Raw genomic sequence first — 27,581 nt, forward strand, 5'->3', positions numbered from 1 at the left:
ATGGTAAGTACTTTCTCCTCTCTTTGAAATGTATATAAATCCTTTTGAAGACTAGATTAGGCTTTTTCAGCTTTAAGACCCAGAACTGTCTTTTTCAAGGACCTGGGAGCCATCTCTCTGAAATGTAACTATCAGCGATCAGCAGAGACAGCACCTCTATCTCCCAGTGTCTGTGGGAAGGTAAGAGCCTGGGACCTTGTTCCAAGCTGCAAAACTACCAGCTGTCATAAAAACATGAGAAATTCGCTTTTTTTTTTTTTTCTGGATAAAGCCAATTAGCCAACACAGATGGTCACCCCAATTACCAGGTAAAGTTAGTACAAACTTATGTGTGACAAAACGTGCCATCAAGACCTCTTACTTGACTAGCCGCTGTTTATCTGGAAAACATGCATGTGATGGGTTGTATCTGCTTGGCTGCCTAAGAGTGAGGATTTCTTTCTGTCTTTACAATCTTTTAGTGATTGTCAGGGATGCACATCACATTCTGGTTTAATTCTTAATCGATAATAAAACTGTTTTCTTTCTCTATGATCTCTATGGAGAAGTTCTCTGGGTTGAGAGATTTTGTTTTTAATTATATTTTCCCAACATACCTCAGGAGCAATCAGAGAAGAAAGTTCCAAGCTCCTGCTTCTGGCTATAAAGGTCCAACAACAAACACAACCAAAGTAAACTCTCTGAACTATGTAGCAGCCTCTGAGCTGCACACACATTCAACGGTAAAAGGTAAAAATAACTGGCTAAGGAGGTTTAAGCACAACCTTGACCAACTCTGCTCTTCTTTTTCAAGATTGTTTTGGTTATTCTGAGTCCTTTGAATTTCTAAAGGAGATTCTGAACATGACCTAAGCAAAGCACCTGTTAAGGGAGGGTTCTATAACCTTAAATCTAACAGGGCATCACCAAATGTCACAATCTGTAGAGTAAATTTCAAAACAGTTTTAAAAAACTACCTGCTCTGCTTATGAATGAGAAAACATTTACTCTCCCAGGAAGCTCTTTCTTCATCGCCTAGCCAAACCTTTCCCATTCGTTAAGATTCGGTTCACATTCTATCTGACCAGTCCAGGCCATGCAACTGCCCTTCCCTAAAGGGTTACCTACCTGCCATTTATATAAGACAATTGAGCACTTATTTGCATATGATTTTTTTAACATCTTTATTGGAGTATAATTGCTTTACAATGTTGTGTTAGTCGCTGCTGTATAACAAAGTGAATCAGCTGTACCTATACATATATCCCCATATCCCCTCCCTCTTGCGTCTCCCCCCTACCCTCCCATCCCACCCCCCTAGGTGGCCACAAAGCACCGAGCTGATCTCCCTGTGCTATGCAGCTGCTTCCCACTAGCTATCTATTTTACATTTGGTAGTGTATATATACCAGTGCCACTCTCTCTCTCAGCTTACCCTTCCCCCATCCCATGTCCTCAAGTCCATTCTCTACATCTGTGTCTTTATTCCTGTTCTGCCCCTAGGTTCATCAGAACCTTTTCTTTTTTTTTTTTTTTAGATTCCATATATGTGTTAGCATACAGTATTTGTTTTTCTCTTTCTGACTTACTTCACTCTGTATGTCAGACTCTAGGTCCATCTACCTCACTACAAATAACACAATTTCGTTTCTTTTTATGGCTGAGTAATATTCCATTGTATATATGTACCACATCTTCTTTATCCATTCATCTGTTGATGGATATTTAGGTTGCTTCCATGATCTGGCTATTGTAAATAGAGCTGCAATGAACATTGTGGTACATGACTCTTTGAATTACGGTTTTCTCAGGGTATGTACCCAGTAGTGGGATGGCCAGGCTGTATGGTAGTTCTATTTTTAGTTTTTTAAGGAACCTCCATACTGTTCTCCATAGTGGCTGTATCAATTTACATTCCCACCAACAGTGCAAGAGGGTTCCCTTTTCTCCACACTCTCTCCAGCATGTATTGTTTGTAGATTTTTTGACGATGGCCATTCTGACTGGTGTGGGGTGATACCTCATTGTAGCTTTGATTTGCATTTCTCTAATGGTTAGTGATGTTGAGCATCCTTCATGGGTTTGTTGGCAATCTGTATATCTTCTTTGGAGAAATGTCTATTTGCTTATGGTTTTATTCTCAAATTGTGGCAGCAAAGCTATAAACTCCTCAAGGGTAGAGACAATGTCAGAATCCTTTAAAAAAATTCTTACCTGTTATAGCTTGAAACTTAAATCAATATTATTTGTTTTTTGTTTTTCCTTTTTGGCAGTGTGCCATGTGGGATCTTAGTTCCCCCACCAGGGATGGAACCCGTGCCCCTTACAGTGCAAGTGTGGAGTCCTAACCCCTGGGCAACCAGGGAATTCCCTAAATCGATATTTTTTGGATTGAATGCTACTCTTCACAGTTTTTTTTCAAAGTCTGAGTTACATTTAAATTTTAATAAATTAAACAAAAGATATATTTTCTTAATTAGATAATCTGCCATAACTGGTCACAACAGTATGCAACTGACATCTCTGTTAAATATAATTAAGAGATAAGGGGTTGCAATAACGTACTTAAGAATTTTCTCTGTTCCAGGCAAGGATCTTGGTACTTTGCATGAATAATTTTATTTAATTAAATGGAATAAAATGTGAGTCACACATAAACATTATGCATTTAGGATGGACAAACAAGATGTATTATTTTTATCAACTTAAAAATGCTGGTTAAACTAATTTAGCTACCCAAGAGATCATGCTTCAGACTCCTAAATTTCTGCCTTGACCCACCTCGTCATCGTGAAAATGTCAAACTTAAAATATTCAGTATGCTTTATAACATTTTTAAGCATATTCTCAAATAATTTATAGCAGTAATCATGCTTTAAAAATATGCTTACAAAATTTATTATAATTGTTCTAAAATTTTTTTCATTTTATGCATTTGAATTATGCCATGGAGTAAATAATAATTTCCTCCATAATGATTATTTTATCTCTCTTTCCATGGTATATTCTCTCAGTACCTCAGAGTTTGCTTTGTTCTTATTAGATTCACATGACTGTCAAAATATGTAACTGTGGATGCCAGAAATATTTTTCAGATCAGGGCAAACAGTTAATGGAAAAATGTACTATTTTTCTACTAAAATAGATACTGAAAAATATTTTCTAAAAATACTCATTGTGAAATGTGGTAGATTTATTTAATGTTGGAACCACATTTTAACTCAAATACTCAAATATTGTTGACATCAGTGAGTGCATGAGTCATTTAGTGGAATAAAAAGGCATAGCCCTTATAATTATTGAAATATTAAAAAGATTTCAGAAAGATACTAATGTAAATAAAGTAACATAGTATATTTATCTGTCTCATGATATTTGGCACAGAGTAACAATAAATGGAACCTTTTTTTATTACATTATCACATGACATTTTCAATAGTAAGATCTAATGAAAATGGGGATATGTTACTTTTACATTAGTCTCTGGTAATGGTCCTCACTATCACATATTTTAAGTATTTTTTTCATGCGTATACTAATTCCTAAAACATTCTTGACCACATGATATGGACCAGGTACTGAGGGGTTGTTTTCTACAACACATGGTGGATGTTTGCATATGCATCAGCACCTAATATACTCTAAGCTAAAATTTAAATATTATCTAATATTTACAGCAGGGAGTAATTATTAAATAATGTGTATATCATGCTTCTTTTAAATTTCTAATTTTAAGTAATAAGCAGAGGCAAATTTACCATGAAATAATGAATCTTAAGCTTTAGAGCCACTCCCCTTCCAAAGTCTAGGAGAGGCTCCAGTAACATATTCACATGAACTTATATTTTTATAAATTTTGTAGAAGTGAAATATTTTAATTATAACTGTTTAAGGTAGCTTTCTCTTTCCACTACAATCACATTTTCCATCTTGTTGAGTGGTATTGCAGTGACCAGAGGTATTCTAAAGATCCGGCTAAATGGAAGATGAGCTGGAGACACAGTTAACTTGGATTTAGTGGGATAAACTGATGCAGTTATCAGTCACTCTTCTATATAATTAGGTACTGCTGGCCTCCCAGGATATAATTTCTTCCAAGAACAATTCCAGTGCCCACTCTGACTCATCTTGCATCATGATATGAAGATGAAGGGCACTGACCATATTGTGTTATGAAAACTGGAGAGTAACAGCCAAAAGCTAGTCTGTGAGGAATTCTTCCAATTATCAGATGTATAAAATTGTAAGTTGAAGGTTTGACCTCATTGTCTCCTAGTCAAAATGGAATTTCTATTTTTTCATATATATGCTCTATACTGCAATGTATACAAATATAAACACATCATATGTATTTTTTATGGAAATCTTACAAAAGTTTTTACAATTCCTATGAACGTAGGGTACAAATTTACAGCAACACCACAAACAATGAGTGTTTCTGTGAGCAAACTCACATATCTATGCATCTCAACACATCAGATCACATCTTGGCATGACTGACACATCTTGAAATGTGGCAACCCTAGGAGAAATGGCCTGTAAAATTCTGTTTCTTAAAAAGCAATCTCGGGGCTTCCCTGATGGCACAGCAGTTGAGAATCTGCCTGCTAATGCAGGGGACGTGGGTTCGAGCCCTGGTCTGGGAGGATGCCACATGCTGCGGAGCAACTAGGCCCGTGAGCCACAACTACTGAGCCTGCGCGTCTGGAGCCTGCGCTCCGCAACAAGAGAGGCCGCGATAGTGAGAGGCCCGCGCACTGCAATGAAGAGTGGCCCCGCTTGCCACAACTAGAGAAAGCCATCGCACAAAAACGAAGACCCAACACAGCAAAAATAAATTAATAAACTCCTACCCCCAACATCTTCTTAAAAAAAAAAAAAAAGCGATCTCTAACTCATATAAGCTCCAAGTCCCACAAAACCTGGATTTGTCCCTTGTATGCAATTCTTCCTAGATTATCCTCACACAGTGAATCATAATATCTAAAAGATGATACTGACTTTAAATACCATGTAGTCTGGTAGGGGGTTTCATATATCTTTCTCTTAAGTTTCAACACCTTTTTTTTTCAAATAAAAGATTATGTTATAAATGCAGTAGAAAGTCTTAGTGATCAATACTATGAGGAAAGTAGAGAATAATAAGCTAAATAAGAAATAAACATGAAACAAATAAGAAACAATAGGCGAAATTAAAAAATAGATGTGGGGCTTCCCTGGTGGCGCAGTCGTTAAGAGTCTGCCTGCTGAGGCAGGGGACATGGGTTCGTGCCCCGGTCCGGGAAGATCCCACATGCCGCAGAGCAGCTGGGCCCGTGAGCCATGGCCGCTGAGCCTGCGCTTCCGGAGCCTGTGCTCCGCAACGGGAGAGGGCACAACAGTAAGAGGCCCGCGTACCGCAAAAAAAAAAAAAAATAGATGTGAACTCATAACCTTAAAAAAATACATCCTCTGGGCTTCCCTGGTGGCACAGTGGGTGGGAATCTGCCTGCCAATGCAGGGAACACAGCTTCAATCCATGGCCTGGGAAGATTCCCACATGCCACGGAGCAACTAAGCCCGTGTGCCACAACTACCGAGCCTGCACTCTAGAGCCCGTGCTCTGCAACAAGAGAAGCCACGACAATGAGAAGCCCGGGCACCACTCACTGCAACTAGAGAAAGCCCACGCACAGAACAAAGACCCAACACAGCCAAAAATAAAAACAAATAAATAAATAAATTTATAAAAAAAAAGTCCTCTCCTCTGTTTCTGTTCAGAATAGCTCACTATTCAAGACACTGGGGTAGACAATGATTTCTTAACACAAAAAAGATATTAATCCTAAAAGAAAAAAATTAGATGAATGGGATCTCATCAAATTTAAAAATATCTGTTCACCAAAAGAATTCATTATTATGGTGAAAAAGCAAGCCACAGATTAACAGAAAAGATTTAAAAATATAGTAATTTTTAAAAAATGAGCAAAAGAGCTAAGCAGGCACTTCACAAAAGAAGATATCCAAATAACCAATAAGCATGCTGAATCGGTGCTCAATATCAGGAAAATGCAAATTAAAACTTCAATGAGATGCCACCACATGCCTATCAGAGTAGCTAAAATTAAAAGATTAACAATATGAAACACTGGCAATGATATGGAGCGATAAGAATTCTTATACGTTGCTGGTGGAAGTATAAAACTGTACAACCACATTGGAAAACTGCTTGGCAATTTCTCTGAAAGTTAAACAGACATCAGCCTGCCCAATGACCTATAATTCTACCCCTCATATATTTATATAGTATATCCAAGAGAAAGATATGCTTATGTCCACAAAAAGACTTACACAAGAATGTTTGTAGCAGTTTTATTAATAATAGTCTCAAAACAGAAATAACACAAACATACATCAAGAGGAAAATGGACTAATGAATTGTGGATATTGATTCAATGAAATTCTGTATGATAAAAAAGAACAAACTACTGATACACTACCACTGATGAATCTCACAGGAGCCAATGTAAAAGATCTCTCACTAGTCAAGTTGTCATAATTTGGTAATCCATGAAAACAATAATAATTATTATTAATTATAATAATATGAATAATAGTAATTAGTGATCTGAGTAATAAGAATTACACATCATTTTGGTTAATTGAAATAAATCAAGTCTATAAAAGACACAAGTTCATAACAATACTCTAAAGAAAAGAATTAATAGAAAGCAGTGACTTTCAGACATTTTTTTAAACCAAGGCCCACAGCTAGAATTATACTACACACACATACACATCACACACCTTAAATGCTACACAAAATTCTACTCACTCTTCTTATGTCTCATGAACTGTTTATTTCTATTTTATTCAACTTTTTAATCAATTTAAGAAACTAACTGCATAAAAAAACAGTTAGTTGCAATCTATAGTTTATAAAACACTGATTAAAATTACAAAAAGTTAGTTGAAATGAAAAAGGATAAGGTTCCCTTTTACTGATTTTAAGGTTTTGATAAGTAGGAATATTCTTATATGTAGGCATTTTGTTTCACTAATTACATGTCTGCTTATGTGTATACAAGATGAGTACTTATTTCCTTTTATGTATGCTGAGAAGAACAAATGCAGAGAAATAAAAGGTAAACTGAATAGTCCTACAAGAAATAAGAATTGTACCAAGAAGAGAATCATGGTCCCTGACTTCAGACAATACTACAAAGCTACAGTCATCAAAACAGTATGGTACTAGCACAAAAACAGACATATGGATAAATGGAACAGAATAGAAAGCCCAGAAATAAACCCACATACCTATGGTCAATTAATCTACAACAAAGGAGGCAAGAATATACAATGGAAAAAAGACAGTCTCCTCAATAAGCAGTGCTGGGGAAACTGAACAGCTACATGTAAAAAATGAAATTAGCACATTTTCCCACACCATATACAAAAGAAAACTCAAAGTGGATTAAAAAGGTAAATTTCAGCTCTGAAACCATAAAACTCCTAAAAGAAAACATAGACAGAACACTCTTTAACATAAATCATAGCAATATTTTTTTGGATCTGTCTCCTAAGGCAAACAAAACAAAAGCAAAAATAAACAAATGAGACCTACTTAAACGCTTTTGCACAGCAAAGGAAACTGTCAACAAAATGAAAAGACAACCTACTGAATGAGAGAAAATATTTGCAAATGATATGACCAATAAGGGGTTATTATCGAAAATATATAAACAGCTCATACAACTCAATATCAAAAAAAACCCTTAACAACCCAATTAAAAATGGGAAGAAGACCTGAAAAGACATTTTTCCAAAGAAGGTATACAGATGGCCAACAGGTACATAAAAAGATGCTCAACATCACTAATCATCAGAGAATGCAAATCAAAATCACAATGAAATATCACCTCAAACCTGTCAGAATGGTTATCAACAAAAAGACCACAAATAACAAATGTTGGCAAGGATGTGGAGAAAAGGAAACCCTTGTATACTGTTGGTGGGAATGTTAACTGGTGCAGCTACTGTGAAAAACTGTATGGAGGGTCCTCAAAAAACTAAAAATAGAACTACCATATGATCCAGCAATTCCACTCCTGAGTATATATCCAAAGAAAACAAAAACACTAATTTGAAAAGATATATGCACCCCAATGTTTATAGCAACATTGTTTACAATAGCCAAGGTACGGAAGTAACCTAAGTGTCCATCAACAGATGAATGGATAAAGATGTGACTGATGCACACACACACACACACACACACACACACACACACACACACACCACACACAGGAATACTACTCAGCCATAAAAAAGATTGAAATTTTGCCATTTGCAACAACATGGATGGACCTAGATGGTATTATGCTTGGGCAAATAAGTCAGACAGAGAAAGACAAATACTGTATGTTACCACCTATATGTAGAATCTAAAAAATAAAACGAATGATACAACAAAACAGAAACAGACTCACAGATATACAGAACAAACTAGTGGTTACCAGTGGGGAGAGGGAAGGGGAGAGGGTCAAGACAAGGATAGAGGATTAAGAGTACACACCACAATGTATAAAATAAATAAGCTACAAGAATATATTGTACAACACAGGGAATACAGCCAATATTGTATAATAACTTGAAAAGGAGTACAGTCTATTAAGAATTTTTGAATCACTATGTTGTACATCTGAAAATAACATAATATTGTAAACCAACTATGTTTCAGTAAAAAAATAATAATTAAAAAAAGAAATTGCATCAAAAAGGAAAGGAGGGCTTCCCTGGTGGCGCAGTGGTTGAGAATCTGCCTGCCAATGCAGGGGATACGGGTTCGAGCCCTGTTCTGGGAAAATCCCACATGCCGTGGAGCAACTGGGCCTGTGAGCCACGACTACTGAGCCTACGCGTCTGGAGCCTGTGCTCCGCAACAAGATAGGCCGCGACAGTGAGAGGCCCGCACACCGCGATGAAGAGTGGCCCCCGCTTGCCACAACTAGAGAAAGCCCTCGCACAGAAACAGAGACCCAATACAGCCAAAAATAAATAAATAAATAAATTAGTTAAAAAGAAAAAAAATAAAGAGAAAGGATTGTCCAGCATGGGTAATCAAACAACATAATCATGTAGAAAAGGAATCCAACAAACCCGTTTCCTAATGATAAATTAACCAAATGTTGTAAAAACAAAAGTTAAATATGTGTACTCAATATCTCATATCTAGGAATTGAAACCTATATGATACCAAACTAACCATAATAAAACTCTAATACAACATATATAGTTTTAATTAATTTTATGCTTACCTAAATTTCAAAAGACAATCTATTCACATGGTTCAAATTTTAATATAAAATTATAAAATATTAAAAGGTGTATTGGGACTTACCTGGTGGTGCAGTGGTTAAGAATCCACCTGCCAATGCAGGGGACACGGGTTCGAGCCCTGGTCTGGGAAAATCCCACATGCCGCGGAGCAACTAAGCCCAGGCACCACAACCACGGGGCCTACGCTCTAGAGCCCACGAGCCACAACTACTGAGCCCATGTGCCACAACTACTGAAGCCCGCGCGCCTAGAGCCCGTGCTCTGCAATAAGAGAAGCCACCACAATGAGAAGCCCGTGCACCGCAATGAAGAGTAGCTCCCGTTCGCCACAACTAGAGAAAGCCCATGCGCAGCAACGAAGACCCAACAAAGCCAAAAATAACTAAATACACTTTAAAAAGGTGTATATAATTCTGTGGTTTTTTAAAAATCTCTCTCTCTCATCTGTCTCGCATCTGCTCAGTTCCCACTCTCTCTGAAGCCTATCCCAATCTTGGTAACCACTCATAAGTGTCTTATGTCTCCTTACAGAATTTCTTTGTGCATAGTCAAGAAAATATGAACTATTTGCCTCCCTTTAAAAAATTTTTATTCCCTTCCAGAGGGTTTTTAAATTAAAATACAATACACGTAACATAAAATTCAAAAATGTACAAATTAAAGTGTACAATTAAGTGGGTTTTGGTTTATTCACGAGGCTGTACAACCATCACCACTATCTAACTAAAGGACTTTGTCATTACTCCAAAAAGAATGCCCACATCCCTCAGCTATCACCTCCCCCCCCCACCAACTCCCCTATGCCTAGGAAACTATTAATCTACTTTCTGAGTTCATAGATTTGCCTATTCTGGACATTTCATATATATGGAATCATATGATCGCCTTTGATGGTGGCCTTTGACGACTGGCTTCTCTCACTTAGCATAATGTTTTCAAGGTTCATCTATGTTGTAACATGTATCAGTACTTCCTTCCTCTCTATGGTTGAATATTCCATTTTAAGAATACAAAATGGAAGTTTATATTAATTAATTACATTAGTGGAATTTTATTTATTTATTTTCATTTATTTATTTTTTTGTGGTACATGGGCCTCTCACTGCTGCGGCCTCTCCCGCTGCGGAGCACAGGCTCCGGACACGCAGGCTCAGCGGCCATGGCTCATGGGCTCAGCCGCTCCGCGGCATGTGGGATCCTCCCGGACCAGGGCACAAACCCGTGTCCCCCGCATCGGCAGGCGGACCCTCAACCACTGCGCCACCAGGGAAGCCCATTAGTGGAATTTTAAATCCACTTTGTTTAGCTATTCATTGGCTGATAGACATTTGTGTTGTTTCCACTTTTTTTGGCTATGAGTAATGCTGCTAAGAGCAGTGGCATATAAGTTTTTGTGTAAGCATATTTTCAATTCTCTTGGGATATACCTAGGAGTAGAACTGCTAGTCACATAGCAACTCTATGTTTGATTTTTGAGAAACTTTCAGACTATTTTCCAAAGGGGCTGCATCATTTTACATTCCCACCAACAATGTATGCATGTTTCCAATTTCTCCACATCCTCACCAACAGTTGCTACTGTTCGTCTTTTTGATTACCTCCATCTTTTTTTTTTTTTTTCGATACGCGGGCCTCTCACTGTTGTGGCCTCTCCCGTTGCGGAGCACAGGCTCTGGACATGCAGGCTCAGCGGCCATGGCTCACGGGCCCAGCCGCTCCGTGGCATGTGGGATCTTCCCGGACCGGGTCACGAACCCGTGTCCCCTGCATCGGCAGGCGGACTCTCAACCACTGCACCACCAGGGAAGCCCCGATTACCTCCATTTTTTAAACACAAAATAAGAGAGCATACCATACACACTGCGGCATGATTGCTTTTTCCACACAGTATCTTAGAGATCTTTCCCTAACAGGAAAATAGAGAGGACTTGTTTCTGGGGAAGCAGCTGGTACAGAGGAGGAAGGGCTGAGGGGAATCCTGAACAAACAGACATACTTACTTATATACATACATACATACATTTTTTTCTTCACAGTTTTCTTGTACCACACAGGCCCCTGAAGGGCTCCCAGAACACCATCTGAGAGCTACTTACCTATCTGGGTTACCCCTCACTTGACAGATGAGGAAACCAAAGCCCAGAGGGCCATTTGACCTCCTAGCCCTGTTGTAACGAAGTACCACAAACTGGGTGGCTTAAACAACATTTCTGGAGGCTGGAAGTACAAAATCAAGCTTGTTTCTTCTGAGAGCTGTGAGAGAGATGTGTTCCAAGACTCTCCTAGCTTCTGGAGGTTTGTGAACAACATCTGGTGTTCCCTGGTTTATAGAAGCGTCACCTGATCTTTGCCTTTATCTACACATGACATTCTCCCTGTGTGAGCACCCATCTCAAAATGTCTCCTTTTTATTAGGACAACAGACATATTGGATTAGGGCCCACTCTAATGATCTAATTTTAATTTGATTACCTTGGTAAAGAATAAGATCATATTCTGAGGTCCTGGGGGGTGGAACTTCAATGTATGAATTTTGATATCCATTTTGAAAGATGTTATTAAGCTAGTGTAACGACTTGTAGGCATTAGTGGGAGATAAATCTTCATACACACCGCGGCACTGTGGTCAGCTGACTGGAGGTCAGGAAATGCAGAGCCAAGTCCCGACTCTGACACTCACTCACTGTGGGACCATTTACCATCTGGATTGCCACTGTCTCTTCTCATGGATGAGTTGATGTGATATCTAAACTCCAGAGGATTCTCTGATTCCTATTCTGTTTTGTTATGCTCTGTTTTGTGCTATTCTTTCCTACCTCCACACACAAATATGAGCAACAGAGAGACAGATGATGTAAACAGACAAGCATATTTATAACACCCATTCGTAGGTTTACGGATTTTTAAAAATGGAAGGCTTTCATCTACCGCTCTCATTTAATAGGCAAAAATATGGAAGCCTAGGGAGGTGAAGTGCCTGGTCCTAAGACACACACATCATTCCTTGCTTGAATAACTTCAAATAGGGGAGGGTCCTTAAATTAAGTCCACAGACCTGAGGGTCTCCATGAATGAACTTTAGGGGTCTATATACCTCCTGAGAGTTTGCGTGTAAAAGCTGGTGTGAGTTTGCATGTTTATATTTTATTTATTCTGTTGGAAGAAATCTTTAGCTTTCATCAAATTCTCAAAAGGATCTATTTTTGTTCAAATAAATCCTTAGTTCTTATGCCCTAAATGCCTGGCATATAAGAGATACTCAATAAACATTAATTGACTTATGTATATTGAACTCTTAACCAAGACAAAGTTCATAACCACTGGAGTAGAGTAAAATACAATGTGATCATTCTCTAGAGAATAATCCTCACTGCTTCCTGCTCACAAAATGCTCTATCTGTGTGACATCTTTTGTCAGCCTGTAGTTCCCAGTCCTGGATGAATTATATTGTACAATGCCGTGCTTGTCAATTAAACCAATTAAGAAAAGATGTTTAAATCACAATTTCATCTCCTTTAGGAAATCATCCATCTTTTAATTTAACTTTATTATTTTACTTAATTAACAAGGATTTAATGGCAGTTAATAAATGATATATTAATTAATTTATGAAATTACTTTGTCCTTATTAAAGTAATTCATAATTTTAAATGCTTGTAATTTTCATTAGTTTCATCAAATAAGACAGAGCATATTCAATTAAAGCTGAGTTACCTTACTTTTAGTCCAAGTCCCAGGGAAAACCTCTAGTGTATCTAGGACATGTGCTGGAACGATGATCAAAACAGTGACTTTGACAGAGGCAGGGAAATGCCTTGGGCCCAAGACATGGTATCATAAGCAGAGAACAGTACCATAGAGTAGGCGCTCAGTAAATATCTGATGAATCAATGAAAGAAAAAAGACGTAGCTAGTGCTGCGAGGAGGACAGAAATCCCTCTTTGAATAGGGAGCCGTTAACCTTAAGAAGAACTGATAGGACATCCACCAAATGGAGGAAGATGCAATGGTTAGATCCTCCTCTGGAGGATTTTGGGATCCTCCTTTTGGGATCCTCCTCCTCCTCCCAAAAAAAAACACGTGTTTTTGTGGGACGTTAAGGAATGGCATCAAGCTGATGATTATCAATGTAGATATCAAATACAACTTCTGTCTTTAGTTATTAAACATTTCTTTATTGGTAATTTATTACTAAGGACTAGTAAATATGGAAGCAACCCAAAGTCCCAGGTATGGGGCCTCAAGACAGAAGAAGTATGAGACTCTGAAAGAAGCAGGTCAGGCCATTTATGCCATAAATATATGTATGACAATAAATTATACATTTTAAAAAACCCTACAAATGTTATTTACAAATAATTTACATTCTTCAGAAGCATTTACAATAATGACTCACTTTGCCAATAGAGATGGAAAGCTCTCTTCTTTAAAAGATTCAGTCTTACTCATGCTTGTGCCCCAATTTCAGCAAAGAGTTGCTGCTTTATAAATGACTGTGGATTTATACTTTAAGTATGAGCAAGAACGTGATTTAAGTATAATCAAGGAAGATCCTACAAAATCTTGCTATTTATTTTACCTAGCTCGCTAGACCACCCTATATCACAGAGAAGGAGTGGATTTCTCATCCAGAAAACTTCCTGAAAAAGAAATTATCTGTTTGACATCTAGGTGCTACCCAAGACTTAAAGAAACAAACACAGGAATTTGGGGTGCTCCCTTGGTGAGTACCAAGACAAAAGGGATCTTTCTATGTCTACTCTGCACCCCCTGGAACAAAGATCCTTGATACAGTCAGCCCTCCTTATCCACGGTTCCAAATCTGCAGATTCAACCAACCACAGATTGAAAATACCCAGAAAGTTCCAAAAAGCCAAACATGAATTTGCCATGTAAGGCAACTATTTACATAGCATTTACATTGTGTTTACAACTATCTACATAGTATTTACATCATATTAGGTATCATAAGTTATCTAGAGGTGATTTAAAGTATACAAGAGGATTGCATAGGTTATATGCAAATACTATGCCATAAGGGACTTGAGCTCCCTGGATTTTGGTATCTACTGGGCATCCTGGGACCAACCTCCTGTATTTTAGAGAGAAAAGAACCTAAGATCCAGATCTTCAATGAGACATCAAATTTAAACCATTTAGGATAAAGAAGATGTGGTACATATATACAATGGAATACTACTCAGCCATAAAAAAAATGAAATGCCATTTGCAGCAACATGGATGGAACTAGAGATTATCATACTAAGTGAAGTTAAGTCAGAAAGCGAAATACCATATGATATCACTTACTATGTGGAATCTAAAATATGACACAAATAACTTTTATGAAAGAGACAGAGTCACAGTTATAGAGAACAGACTTGTGGTTGCCAAGGGTGAGGGGAGGAAAGGGATGGAGTGGGAGTTTGGGGTTAGCACATGCAAACTATTATATATAGAATGGATAAACAACAAGGTCCTACTGCATAGCAAAGGGAACTATATTCAATATTCTGTGAAAAGGCATAATGGAAAAGAATATTAAAAAAGAGAATGTGTATATATATATGTATATATATACATATATATATAACTGAATCACTTTTCTGTACAGCAGAAATTAACACAACATTGTAAATCAACTCTACTTCAATTTTTTTTTTAAGTGAAATTTAAACCATTTATCTTACCTGGAGCTGAGGTTCTTTTGTGTTGAGTGTTTTCTCCCTAGCAGCTGAGAATGAAGTCTTGGAAGAAACTGTGGATGGCTGACTAAGAGAAGATATTTTGTTTTAGCAAATTTTATTTTAAACTTATTCATATTATGATCCATTCATTAGGTGGAATACTAGGCACTTCTTAAAATGGCAGTATAGAACAATTTAATGAAAAAGTTAATGTTCATTTAAAATTTTCCTTCTTTCTATGGTATATCGAAAAATATTTCATATAATAAAAATAAATAAATATATATATAAATATAATAAAATATACAAATTACATATATAATTCATATCATAAATTAATAAATAAATAAAAATAAATAAGCATATGGACCCAGAATTGATGAACTGCAACTCAGAAATAAACTCCAGTGTTTGTGCAACATTATTACACAGATATATTCTTACTTTCTAAAATTCTTCCAGTTACATCAAGAGTTCCTCTTGATGGAGGAATGGTGTGGACTTCTTTCAGGGTGCAAGAACTGGTCTTCATTACACAGGAACATACAGGTATTTCCTTAGAGTTCATCTGAGCAATTATCTGACAATGACCCTGAAAAAGACTCTGAATAACTGAATATGAAAGAAACTTGGGGTTCTTAAATGCGTCATCTTCTATATTGACATATGAACGTTATTTAACTTACAACTTCAAAACCGAGTTGATACTATTAAATCATCTAATGTCATCTGTGGTCAGGTTCAACTAGCCCCTTAGCTCTAGAGCTGATCACAGATATGAAAGTCATTTAAGCGAAATAATTGTTGGTCATAGCTCCCTGCTGGAATTTTAACTGAAGAGTGTAATGCTCCTATTGTGTACTTACAGATGTGATCAATACAAGGGAGTGAGAGTTTAAGTTGTCAGAGATATTGGTTGTTCCAGCCCTGAAAGAAAAAGGTGGGGGGCTGGATTCAAAGACCACCGAGAAAATATATTTATTCATACAAAAAAACTCATTGAAACTACTGCATGCTAGGCTAAAGATAAAAGGAACAAGAAAGAGACAGTGCCTCACTGTATGAAGTTTTATGTATTTTCCACTCACAAGCAATTCTTGAGCATCGTCTTTGTGCCAATATTATAGATTTGGGGCGGGGGGTTGGGGGGAGAGACAGCCCACAGTGCCTAGTCTTGAAAAGCAATACTATGCTCTATTTGTACTCTCTTTGGAGATACTGAGGAAATACACCATTAAAAAAGGGCAGGGGGAGATATCATTCAAGTGAATGTACAGTGGTATAGGCAGAATAATTTGAGGTAAGATTATTAAGTAAATGAAGTTTGACTTTGGTTCTCTGCTTCTGTTTTTATATATTTCCTTTCTTTCGGTGTCTCTGAGGCTCCCTGGCACTTTCCTAAGGCCTTGATGTTCACTATCCACGGCCTCAAAGCTAATCCAAGGCCAAATAACTAATTTGACAAACTAATTTCTACTAAAGCGTCTACTAAACTAGTTTATCCTAACTAATTTGATGAACTGATTTCTACTAATTAATTTAGGGTTATTTTCCTAAATAAACCTAGAATAACAACAATGCTGTATATTCTCATTGTGCTGTTAACGTATTTACAAGCACCAATGCAAGGTACTGTGTGTTCAACGGTAAGGGGCTACAAAGATGAATAAGGCATTAACCTTGTTTATAAGGGACCTTATAAGGAGGAGAGATCAATACATGAGCAACTTTATTCAAAGCAGTGAACAGCGGGGACGGCATGGGCACGAGGGCCAAGAGAGGGCTGAGCTTTCATCCCACACCGGCTGCCACTTAAGAACTTTTGAGGTTCTGGGGTACAGCACTGCTTGAGGTCAATAGGTTCTTGCACCTAAGCCTGTCATCAAGCTCCTTTAATGAACCCCAGCCTGGGTCTTCCTAGGTCGGAGAGGTAGAGAAGAGCAATCCCAGCACTAATGGGAGGAATCAGTGAGATCTCCAAGGGAAAGATGAACCTCTAGAAAGAGAAGCCTGGGCTGTGAGGTTCAGCCACTTTCATTGCCTTGGAGGGTCTAGGGCCGATTTTTCAAAAGAGCTGGCAGATTTCCTTAAATACTAACAATACTTTTCAGAGATGGGAGGGAGGCTGATAAAAGGTTACTGTCCCACCCTACCAGATACAAAGACTTTCAAATGAGTTTTGTCTTTGTGCTTTAACCCAGCGATGAACACTGGCAATTCCAGGTCAAGTTGGAGGAAAGACAGTGCCTTGCCAGATCAACAAAGATATAACTGTGAACAACTAGCCCCTTTAATCACCTCTCAAGTCACACCCAGCACTGGAGTCTTATACTAAGAAGACAAGTCACAAAGCTGATCTACAACAGCCAAATGTGTTCCCACCTCCTGGACCCTCCCTTCTTATATTTTCATTTCTGTGACATTAGATCAAGTTTTTCACACTCCCTAGGTTACAACAACAGTCTTCCTTGTCTCCAGTAAAATCTGATGGCAGAGGCTTCCGGGAAGATGGCGGAAGAGTAAGACGCAGAGATCACCTTCCTCGCCACAGATACACCAGAAATACATCTACACGTGGAACAACTCCTACAGAACACCTACTGAACGCTGGCAGAAGACCTCAGACCTCCCAAAAGGCAAGGAAGTCCCCACGTACCTGGGTAGGGCAAAAGAAAAAAGAATAAACAGAGACAAAAGCATAGGGATGGGACCTGCACTAGTGGGAGGGAGCCATGAAGGAGGAAAGGTTTCCACACACTAGAAACCCCTTCACGGGCGGAGACTGCGGGTGGCAGAGGGGGAAAGCTTCGGAGCCGCGGAGGAGAGCACAGCAACAGGGGTGCAGAGGGCAAAGCGGAGAGATTCCCACACAGAGGATCAGGGCAGACCGGCACTCACCAGCCCGAGAGGCTTGTCTGCTCACCCGCCAAGGCAGGCAAGGCTGGGAGTTGAGGCTCGGGCTTCGGTCGGAGCGCCAGGAGAGGACTGGAGTTGGTGTCATGAACACAGCCTGCAGGGGGTTAATGCGCCACGGCTAGCCGGGAGGGAGTCCGGGGAAAAGTCTGGACCTGCCGAAGAGGCAAGAGACTTTTTCTTCCCTCTTTGTTTCCTGGTGTGCAAGGAGAGGGGATTAAGAGCGCTGCTTAAAGGAGCTCCAGAGACGGGCGCGAGCGGCTAAAAGCACGGACCCCAGAGATGGGCATGAGACGCTAAGGCCGCTGCTGCCGCCACCAAGAAGCCTGTGTGCGAGCACAGGTCACTCTCCACACCCCCTTCCGGGGAGCCTGTGCAGCCCGCCACTGCCAGGGTCCCATGATCCAGGGACAACTCCCCCGGGCGAACACACAGCGCGCCTCAGGCTGGTGCAACGTCACGCCGGCCTCTGCCGCCACAGACTCCACCCGCACTCCGTGCCCCTCCCTCCCCCCGGCCTGAGTGAGCCAGAGCCCCCGAATCAAAGGCTCCTTTAACCCCGTCCTGTCTGAGTGAAGAACAGATGCCCTCCGGCGACCTACACGCTGAGGCGGGGCCAAATCCAAGGCTGAGCCCCTGGGAGCTGTGAGAACAAAGAAGAGAAAGGGAAATCTCTCCCAGCAGCCTCAGAAGCAGCGGATTAAAGCTCCACAATCAACTTCATGTACCCTGCATCTGTGGTACATGAATAGACAACAAATCATCCCAAATTGAGGAGGTGGACTTTGAGAGCAAGATTTATGATTGCTTCCCCTTTTCCTCTTTTTGTGAGTGTGTATGTGTATGCTTCTGTGTGAGATTTTGTCTGTATAGCTTTGCTTCCACCATTTGTCCTAGGGTTCTATCTCTCCGTTTTTTTAAAAATTTTTTTTCTTAATAATTATATTTTTATTTTAATAAACTTATCATATTTTATCTTACTTTATTTTATTTTACTTTATCTTCTTTTTTTTTCCTTCCTTCCCTCCTTCCTTCCTTCCTCCCTCCCTCCCTACTTTCTTTCTTTCTTTCTTTCTTTCTACTTCTACTAATTCTTTCTTTCTACATTTTCTCCCTTTTATTCTGAGTCGTGTGCATGAAAGGCTCTTGGTGCTGCAGCCAGGAGTCAGTGCTGTGCCTCTGAGGTGCGAGAGCCAACTTCAGGACACTGGTCCACAAGAGACCTCCCAGCTCCACATAATATCAAATGGCGAAAATCTCCCAGAGATCTCCATCTCAACACCAGCACCCAGCTTCACTCAATGACCAGCAAGCTACAGTGCTGGACATCCTATGCCACACAACTAGCAAGACAGGAACACAAGCACACCCATTAGCAGAGAGGCTGCCTAAAATCATAATAAGTCCAGGGACACCCAAAAACACAACACCAGATGTGGACCTGCCCACCAGAAAGAGAAGATCCAGCCTCATCCACCAGAAAATGGGCACTAGTCCCCTCCACCAGGAAGCCTACACAACCCACTGAACCAACCTTAGCCACTGGGGACAGACACCAAAAACAACGGGAACTACAAACCTGCAGCCTGCAAAAAGGAGACCCCAAACACAGTAAGATAAGCAAAATGAGAAGACAGAAAAACACACAGCATATGAAGGAGCAAGATAAAAACCCACCAGACCTAACAAATGAAGAGGAAATAGGCAGTCTGCCTGAAAAAGAATTCAGAATAATGATGGTAAAGATGATCCAAAATCTTGGAAATAGAATAGACAAAATGCAAGAAACATTTAACAAGGACATAGAAAACTAAAGATGAAACAAACAACGATGAACACCACAATAAATGAAATTAAAAATACCCTAGATGGGATCAAGAGCAGAATTACTGAGGCAGAAGAACGGATAAGTGACCTGGAAGATAAAATAGTGGAAATAACTACTGCAGAGCAGAATAAAGAAAAAAGAATGAAAAGAACTGAGGACAGTCTCAGAGATTTCTGGGACAACATTAAACGCACCAACATTCAAATTATAGGGGTTCCAGAAGAAGAAGAGAAAAAGAAAGGGACTGAGAAAATATTTGGAGAGATTATAGTTGAAAACTTCCCTAATATGGGAAAGGAAATAGTTAATCAAGCCCAGGAAGCACAGAGAGTCCCATACAGGATAAATCCAAGGAGAAATACGCCAAGACACATATTAATCAAACTGTCAAAAATTAAATACAAAGAAAACGTATGAAAAGCAGCAAGGGAAAAACAACAAATAACACACAAGGGAATCCCCATAAGGTTAACAGCTGATCTTTCAGCAGAAACTCTGCAAGCCAGAAGGGACTGGCAGGACATATTGAAAGTGATGAAGGAGAAAAACTTGCAACCAAGATTACTCTACCCAGCAAGGATCTCATTCAGATTTGATGGAGAAATTAAAACCTTTACAGACAAGCAAAAGCTGAGAGAGTTCAGCACCACCAAACCAGCTCTACAACAATTGCTAAAGGAACTTCTCTAGGCAAGAAACACAAGAGAAGGAAAAGACCTACAATAACAAACCCAAAACAATTAAGAAAATGGGAATAGGAACATACATATCAATAATTACCTTAAAAGTAAATGGACTAAATGCTCCCTCCAAAAGACACAGATTGGCTGAATGGATACAAAAACAAGACCCATATATTTGCTGTCTACAAGAGACCCACTTCAGACCTAGAGACACATACAGACTGAAAGTAAGGGGATGGCAAAAGATATTTCATGCAAATGGAAACCAAAAGAAAGCTGGAGTAGCAATTCTCATATCAGACAAAATGGACTTTAAAATAAAGACTATTAGAAGAGACAAAGAAGGACACTACATAATGGGCAAGGGATCGATCCAAGAAGAAGATATAATAATTGTAAATATTTATGCACCCAAAGTAGGAGCACCTCAATACATAAGGCAAATACTAACAGCCATAAAAGGGGAAATCGACAGTAACACATTCATAGTAGGGGACTTAAACACCCCACTTTCACCAATGGACAGATCATCCAACAAGAAAATAAATAAGGAAACACAAGCTTTAAATGATACATTAAACAAGATGGACTTAATTGATATTTATAGGACATTCCATCCAAAAACAACAGAATACACATTTTTCTCTAGTGCTCATGGAACATTCTCCAGGATAGATAATATCTTGGGTCACAAATCAAGCCTTGGTAAATTTAAGAAAATTGAGATTGTATCAGCTATCTTTTCCGACCACAACACTATGAGACTAGATATCAATTACAGGAAAAGATCTGTAAAAAATACAAACACATGGAGGCTAAACAATACACTACTCAATAACGAAGCGATCACTGAAGAAATCAAAGAGGTAATAAAAAAATACCTAGAAACAAATGACAACGGAGAAACGACGACCCAAAATCTATGGGATGCAGCAACAGCAGTTCTAAGAGGGAAGTTTATAGCAATACAATCCTACCTTAAGAAACAGGAAACCTCTCAAATAAACAACCTAACCTTGCACCTAAAGCAATTAGAGAAAGAAGAACAAAAAAAACCCAAAGTTAGCAGAAGGAAAGAAATCATAAAAATCACATCAGAAATAAATGAAAAAGAAATGAAGGAAATGATAGCAAAGATCAATAAAATTAAAAGCTGGTTCTTTGTGAAGATAAACAAAATTGATAAACCATTAGCCAGACTCATCAAGAAAAAAAAGGAGAAGACTCAAATCAATAGAATTAGAAATGAAAAAGGAGAAGTAACAACTGACACTGCAGAAATACAATAGATCATGAGAGATTACTACAAGCAACTCTATGCCAAAAAAATGGACAACCTGGAAGAAATGGACAAATTCTTAGAAAGGCACAACCTGCCAAGACTGAATCAGGAAGAAACAGAAAATATGAACAGACCAATCACAAGCACTGAAATTGAAACTGTGATTAAAAATCTTCCAACAAACAAAAGCCCAGGAGCAGATGGCTTCACAGGCGAATTCTATCAAACATTTAGAGAAGAGCTAACACCTACCCTTCTCAAACTCTTCCAAAATATAGGAGAGGGAGGAACACTCCCAAACTCATTCTACAAGGCCACCATCACCCTGCTACCAAAACCAGACAAGGATGTCACAAAGAAAGAAAACTACAGGCCAATATCACTGATGAACATAGATGCAAAAATCCTCAACAAAATACTAGCAAACAGAATCCAACAGCACATTAAACGGATCATACACCATGATCAAGTGGGGTTTATTCCAGGAATGCAAGGATTCTTCAATATATGCAAATCAATCAACGTGATACCCCATATCAACAAATGGAAGGAGAAAAAGCATATGATCATCTCAATAGATGCAGAGAAAGCTTTTGACAAAATTCAACACCCATTTATGATAAAAACCCTGCAGAAAGTAGGCACAGAGGGAACTTTCCTCAACATAATAAAGGCCATATATGACAAACCCACAGCCAGCATTGTCCTCAATGGTGAAAAACTGAAAGCATTTCCACTAAGATCAGGAACAAGACAAGGTTGCCCACTCTCACCACTCTTATTCAACATAGTTTTGGAAGTTTTAGCCACAGCAATCAGAGAAGAAAAGGAAATAAAAGGAATCCAAATCGGAAAAGAAGAAGTAAAGCTGTCAGTGTTTGCAGATGACATGATACTATACATAGAGACGCCTAAAGATGCTACCAGAAAACTACTAGAGCTAATCAATGAATTTGGTAAAGTAGCAGGATACAAAATTAATGCACAGAAATCTCTGGCATTCCTATACACTAAGGATGAAAAATCTGAAAGTGAAATCAAGAAAACACTCCCATTTACCACTGCAACAAAAAGAATAAAATATCTAGGAATAAACCTGCCTAAGGAGACAAAAGACCTGTATGGAGAAAATTATAAGACACTGATGAAAGAAATTAAAGATGATACAAATAGATGGAGAGATATACCATGTTCTTGGATTGGAAGAATCAACATTGTGAAAATGACTCTACTACCCAAAGCAATCTACAGATTCAATGCAAACCCTATCAAACTACCACTGGCATTTTTCACAGAACTAGAACAAAAAATTTCACAATTTGTATGGAAACACAAAAGACCCCGAATAGCCAAAGCAATCTTAAGAACGAAACACAGAGCTGGAGGAATCAGGCTTCCTGACTTCAGACTATACTACAAAGCTACAGTAATCAAGACAGTATGGTACTGGCACAAAAACAGAAATATAGATCAATGGAAAAGGATAGAAAGCCCAGAGATAAACCCACGCACATATGGTCACCTTATCTTTGATAAAGGAGGCAGGAATGGACAGTGGAGAAAGGACAGCCTCTTCAATAAGTGGTGCTGGGAAAACTGGACAGCTACGTGTAAAAGTGTAAGATTAGATCACTCCCTAACACCATACACAAAAATAAGCTCAAAATGGATTAAAGACCTAAATGTAAGGTCAGAAACTTTCAAACTCTTAGAGGAAAACATAGGCAGGACACTCTATGACATAAATCACAGCAAGATGTTTTTTGATCCACCTGCTAGAGTAATGGAAATAAAAACAAAAATAAACAAATGGGACCTAATGAAACTTAAAAGCTTTTGCACAGCAAAGGAAACCATAAACAAGACCAAAAGACAACCCTCAGAATGGGAGAAAATATTTGCAAATGAAGCAACTGACAAAGCATTAATCTCCAAACTTTATAAGCAGCTCATGCAGGTCAAAAACAAAAAAACAATCAACCCAATCCAGAAATGGGCAGAAGACCTAAGTAGACATTTCTCCCAAGAAGACATACAGACTGCCAACAAACACATGATAGAATGCTCAACATCATTAATCATTAGAGAAATGCAAATCAAAACTACAATGAGATATCATCTCACACCAGTCAGAATGGCCATCATCAAAAAATCTAGAAACAATAAATGCTGGAGAGGGTGTGCAGAAAAGGAAACCCTCTTGCACTGTTGGTGGGAATGTAAATTGATACAGCCACCTTGGAGAACAGTATGGAGGTTCCTTAAAAAACTACAAATAGAACTACCATATGACCCAGCAATTCCACTACTGGGCATATACCCTGAGAAAACCGTTAATTCCAAAAGAGTCATGTACCAAAATGTTCATTGCAGCTCTATTTACAATAGCCGTAGATGGAAACAACCTAAGTGTCCATCATCGGGTGAATGGATAAAGAAGATGTGGCACATATATACAATGGAATATTACTCAGCCATAAAAAGAAAAGAAATCGAGCTATTTGTATGAGGTGGATAGACCTAGAGTCTGTCATACGGAGTGAACTAAGTCAGAAAGAGAAAGACAAATACTGTATGCTAACACATATATATGGAATTTAAGAAAAAAAATGTCATGAAGAACCTAGGGGTAAGACAGGAATAAAGACACAGACCTACTAGAGAATGGACTTGAGGATATGGGGAGGGGGAAGGGTAAGCTGTGACGGGGCGAGAGAGAGGCATGGACATATATACACTACCAAACATAAGGTAGATAGCTAGTGGGAAGCAGCCGCATAGCACAGGGAGATCAGCTCGGTGCTTTGTGACCGCCTGGAGGGGTGGGATAGGGAGGGTGGGAGGGAGGGAGACGCGAGAGGGAAGAGATATGGAACATATGTACATGTATAACTGATTCACTTTGTTATAAAGCGGAAACTAACACACCATTGTAAAGCAATTATACTCCAATAAAAAAAAATCTGATGGCAATGCATCCTCTCTCAGCAAGGTCACTAGAATAATGCTTAAACACAGTTACATCATGTCATTTCTATAAGCAAAGGTAGTTTTCCTCTACTGCCTTTGAGGTTAGCTAAAGTACTGAAAGCTTCTACCTACCTCCTCTCTCCTGAGTTATTTTCATCTTCCTTCTGTGCTACATGCACTCTCTACTCCAACCAAGAACCACACTTCAGGGTCCTCTGTAGGAACCTGCTGTTATGCTATCTGGGCTGTTTACTTCCCTGGACCCTCCTTCAATCCGTATCATTCAAAAGCAGGCTTTACACTTACTTTTCCAGGAAACCTCTAATCACTGACCTTAACTATTCACATCTCAAGCAGACACTTCTAGAACTAACTTGTATTAATAGTGACTTGCCTATTAATTTGCTTGTTTTGATTTATTCTACTCCAAATATGTTATTTTGTTGTTTCACGTGTTACATGCTAACTTCCCAAAGAACTTTCAATCTCCTTAAAATCAGATACCATGTCCTCCAGTCTTTGTTTCTTGGTTTTCTTGTTTGTTTGTTTGTTTTAGTGTTGGGGGTTTCTTTGGTACTCTGTTCAACCCATCTCCCCAGTCTCCAAAACAATACATTTTAAGCTATGGATTTCTATCAATTAGCAGATCATGAAATCAGATTTGTAAGCCTCCTACCAACAACTTTTACATGAAATAGAATAGCCCCTCAGAGTGCCTCTTCCATGGTGAGGGCAAGGATATTTTTAAAAATCTGACACAGGGCTGTGTGTGAATGTGCATTAGACCATGATATAAAATGTATTTCTTACTAAGTTGTGATCTGAAAACCTTGAGAAATATGGCCAGAGGTTGACTACATATTTATCCTAAGTGAGAAAGTTACCTTTTGCACATTTATTTGGATCCCCCTAGCCGTTGCTCCTGGGCTCCTGGCTTATTTCCCTTTGGCTTTTGATGTCACCCCTGTTGGCTCCGAGCATCACTTAATGACCTCCCAGATTAGACCCTGCCTGCCCCATGGATCGCAGGCTGACCCCTGCATGCAGCCATCCACTTTAACCCTGTGTGCCTTGGTCTCTACACTCTTCTCTCTTATGTTGTACCAGATCCAAACTTGTCTCAAGAAAAAGCCCAGAGATGATGATGGCAAAGCTCCTGATATACATAAATGCACACAGCTGGCTCTTTTAGGGAGGAGGGTCTAATATCCTCTTTCCATGTTAAAGTAACTGACTTTATTATATAATGAAAAATAAGACTGAGGAACATTTCTTGGCGCTCCCTAGGAGTAAAACTCCAATTCATGGAGGAGTAATTAAACCCATGATCTTAAAATAACAACTTAGTTAAATTTTGAAAATAGAGCAGCAAAAATTCAGCATTAAAAAATTCTAATTACTAGTTATTGTCTGAGGTGATAGTTATTATAATAAAAATACTATTTTAAAGGTCAATTAGAATGACAATTATACTGCAGTCATACTTTTTCTTATTCTTGCTTCATACATAGAGATATAAATAGAAAATTAAAGTAAATATTCTTATAATTTTTTCAAATGTTCCCAGTGCAAATGCTTTGCTTTTAAAAATGACCTAGTAGGGACTTTCCTCCAGAATTATTTTGGTCAAAATATAGAAATTAGGTAGTGATTCTGGGGAAATTTATAGCTTTTTACATTACCATGGTAATAATCGATATTTCCACATATTTGTATAGTCATAACTTTCCATTCACAGTTTGCTCTGGAGCCAAAAATGACTACATTGGTGCCATCAGTTGCTCTCATAACATTTAAAAAATGATAATCGTTTCCTTATCTTATTTGCTGCCATTTAGCCAATGTAGAGAAAACAACATACAAATGAGGTTTCTTTTACAAAGGCAGCTATAACTTGATGAAAAACTGACAAGGAATCATTTTCCTACATATTATATGTTAAAGTACTTACAAGCTGGAATGGAAATTCCCTGGAAAAATTGAGGGATACCCTGTCTCCCCAGCATAATTATAGGAATGGTCTTACTGTCTGGTATGCAAGCCCTTCAACCTTGAAGAAGGTTCAGGAAAGAGCTACCAAGATATCCGTGGAGTTAGAAAATAAGTCCTTTAATGAAAAATACTAGCACAATTGAGAATACAATGTTGACCGATTTCTGGGATGAACAATAGTAAGAAGTGGGTGCATCAGGGAGAAATTGGGTAGGTATGGGGGCTAAATTATTAACAGCAAACCTCTGGTGATGGTTTGAAGCTGGTGTCTGAGAGCTTCCTAGGGTTGCACTGGTCTATTAGTCACAGCTCTGCCCTGACTCAATTCTGCATTCCAGGAAAGCAGGGACTGTCTAGCATGTAGGACATGGCAAGTACCCAATAAATGTTTGTAACAGTTGGCTTTATCTCATATTCCTATTTTATTTTCCCTTCTTACCATTTTATTTATATTTTCTTTCACAGGTTTCCTTCATGGAACAAGAAGTGTTATAAGTAAATACTATATAAAGGTAAATGAAATGTTCTTGAAGAGCAAAAGGAAGAATGTAAACAGTGCCATGTGAATGGGTGTCATAAAGACTTACAAACCAAGGTGCTATGGGCTTTCAAAGGATGGAGAAGTCACATATGGATACAGAAGCCCAGTGAGGTTTCAAAGAGGTGATTTTGACACTCCTATAAGCATAGATAGGAATGTGAATGGCAGAGAGGATTCTGATAGATGAAGAGAGCCTACTCTTCTAATTTGTTTAATAAATTTTGCTCAAATATTTATTTACTGATTCTAAGAGAGAAGCTTAGGATACAAAATATAACAATATAACTGGTAGTATCGGCGTAACGAACAGTGAACCAGGAAGTCTATCTTTTTTTTCGGCCATGAAAAGAATAATGGGAGATTCCAGTTGAGAGAGGAAAACAAATT

The 27,581-nt window shown here is 38.6% G+C and overlaps 1 protein-coding gene across 11 annotated transcripts in view; it reads right to left on the reverse strand.

The window, feature by feature from the left end:
* NMU (neuromedin U) overlaps positions 1 to 27,581 on the reverse strand; it is a 237,847-nt gene that overhangs the window by 100,303 nt on the left and 109,963 nt on the right. For 9 of the 11 annotated variants that reach the window (XR_013828167.1, XM_079920258.1, XM_079920264.1 and 6 more), the window contains 3 exons: positions 15,852 to 15,912; positions 15,430 to 15,577; positions 14,989 to 15,070 (listed from right to left, as the gene is read on the reverse strand). Coding sequence is in view for 9 of the 11 variants with exons in the window: in XM_079920264.1 (XP_079776390.1) it covers positions 14,989 to 15,070; positions 15,430 to 15,577; positions 15,852 to 15,912 (291 nt within the window). In the remaining 2 variants the exon portion in view is untranslated. Of the gene's footprint in view, positions 1 to 13,007; positions 13,178 to 14,988; positions 15,071 to 15,429; positions 15,578 to 15,851; positions 15,913 to 27,581 lie in introns of those variants that run through there. The other 2 variants (XM_079920260.1, XM_079920262.1) reach the window with 2 other exon arrangements.

This window comes from Stenella coeruleoalba, assembly GCF_951394435.1.
Source record: "Stenella coeruleoalba genome assembly, chromosome: 4".
Lineage (NCBI taxonomy): Eukaryota > Metazoa > Chordata > Mammalia > Artiodactyla > Delphinidae > Stenella > Stenella coeruleoalba.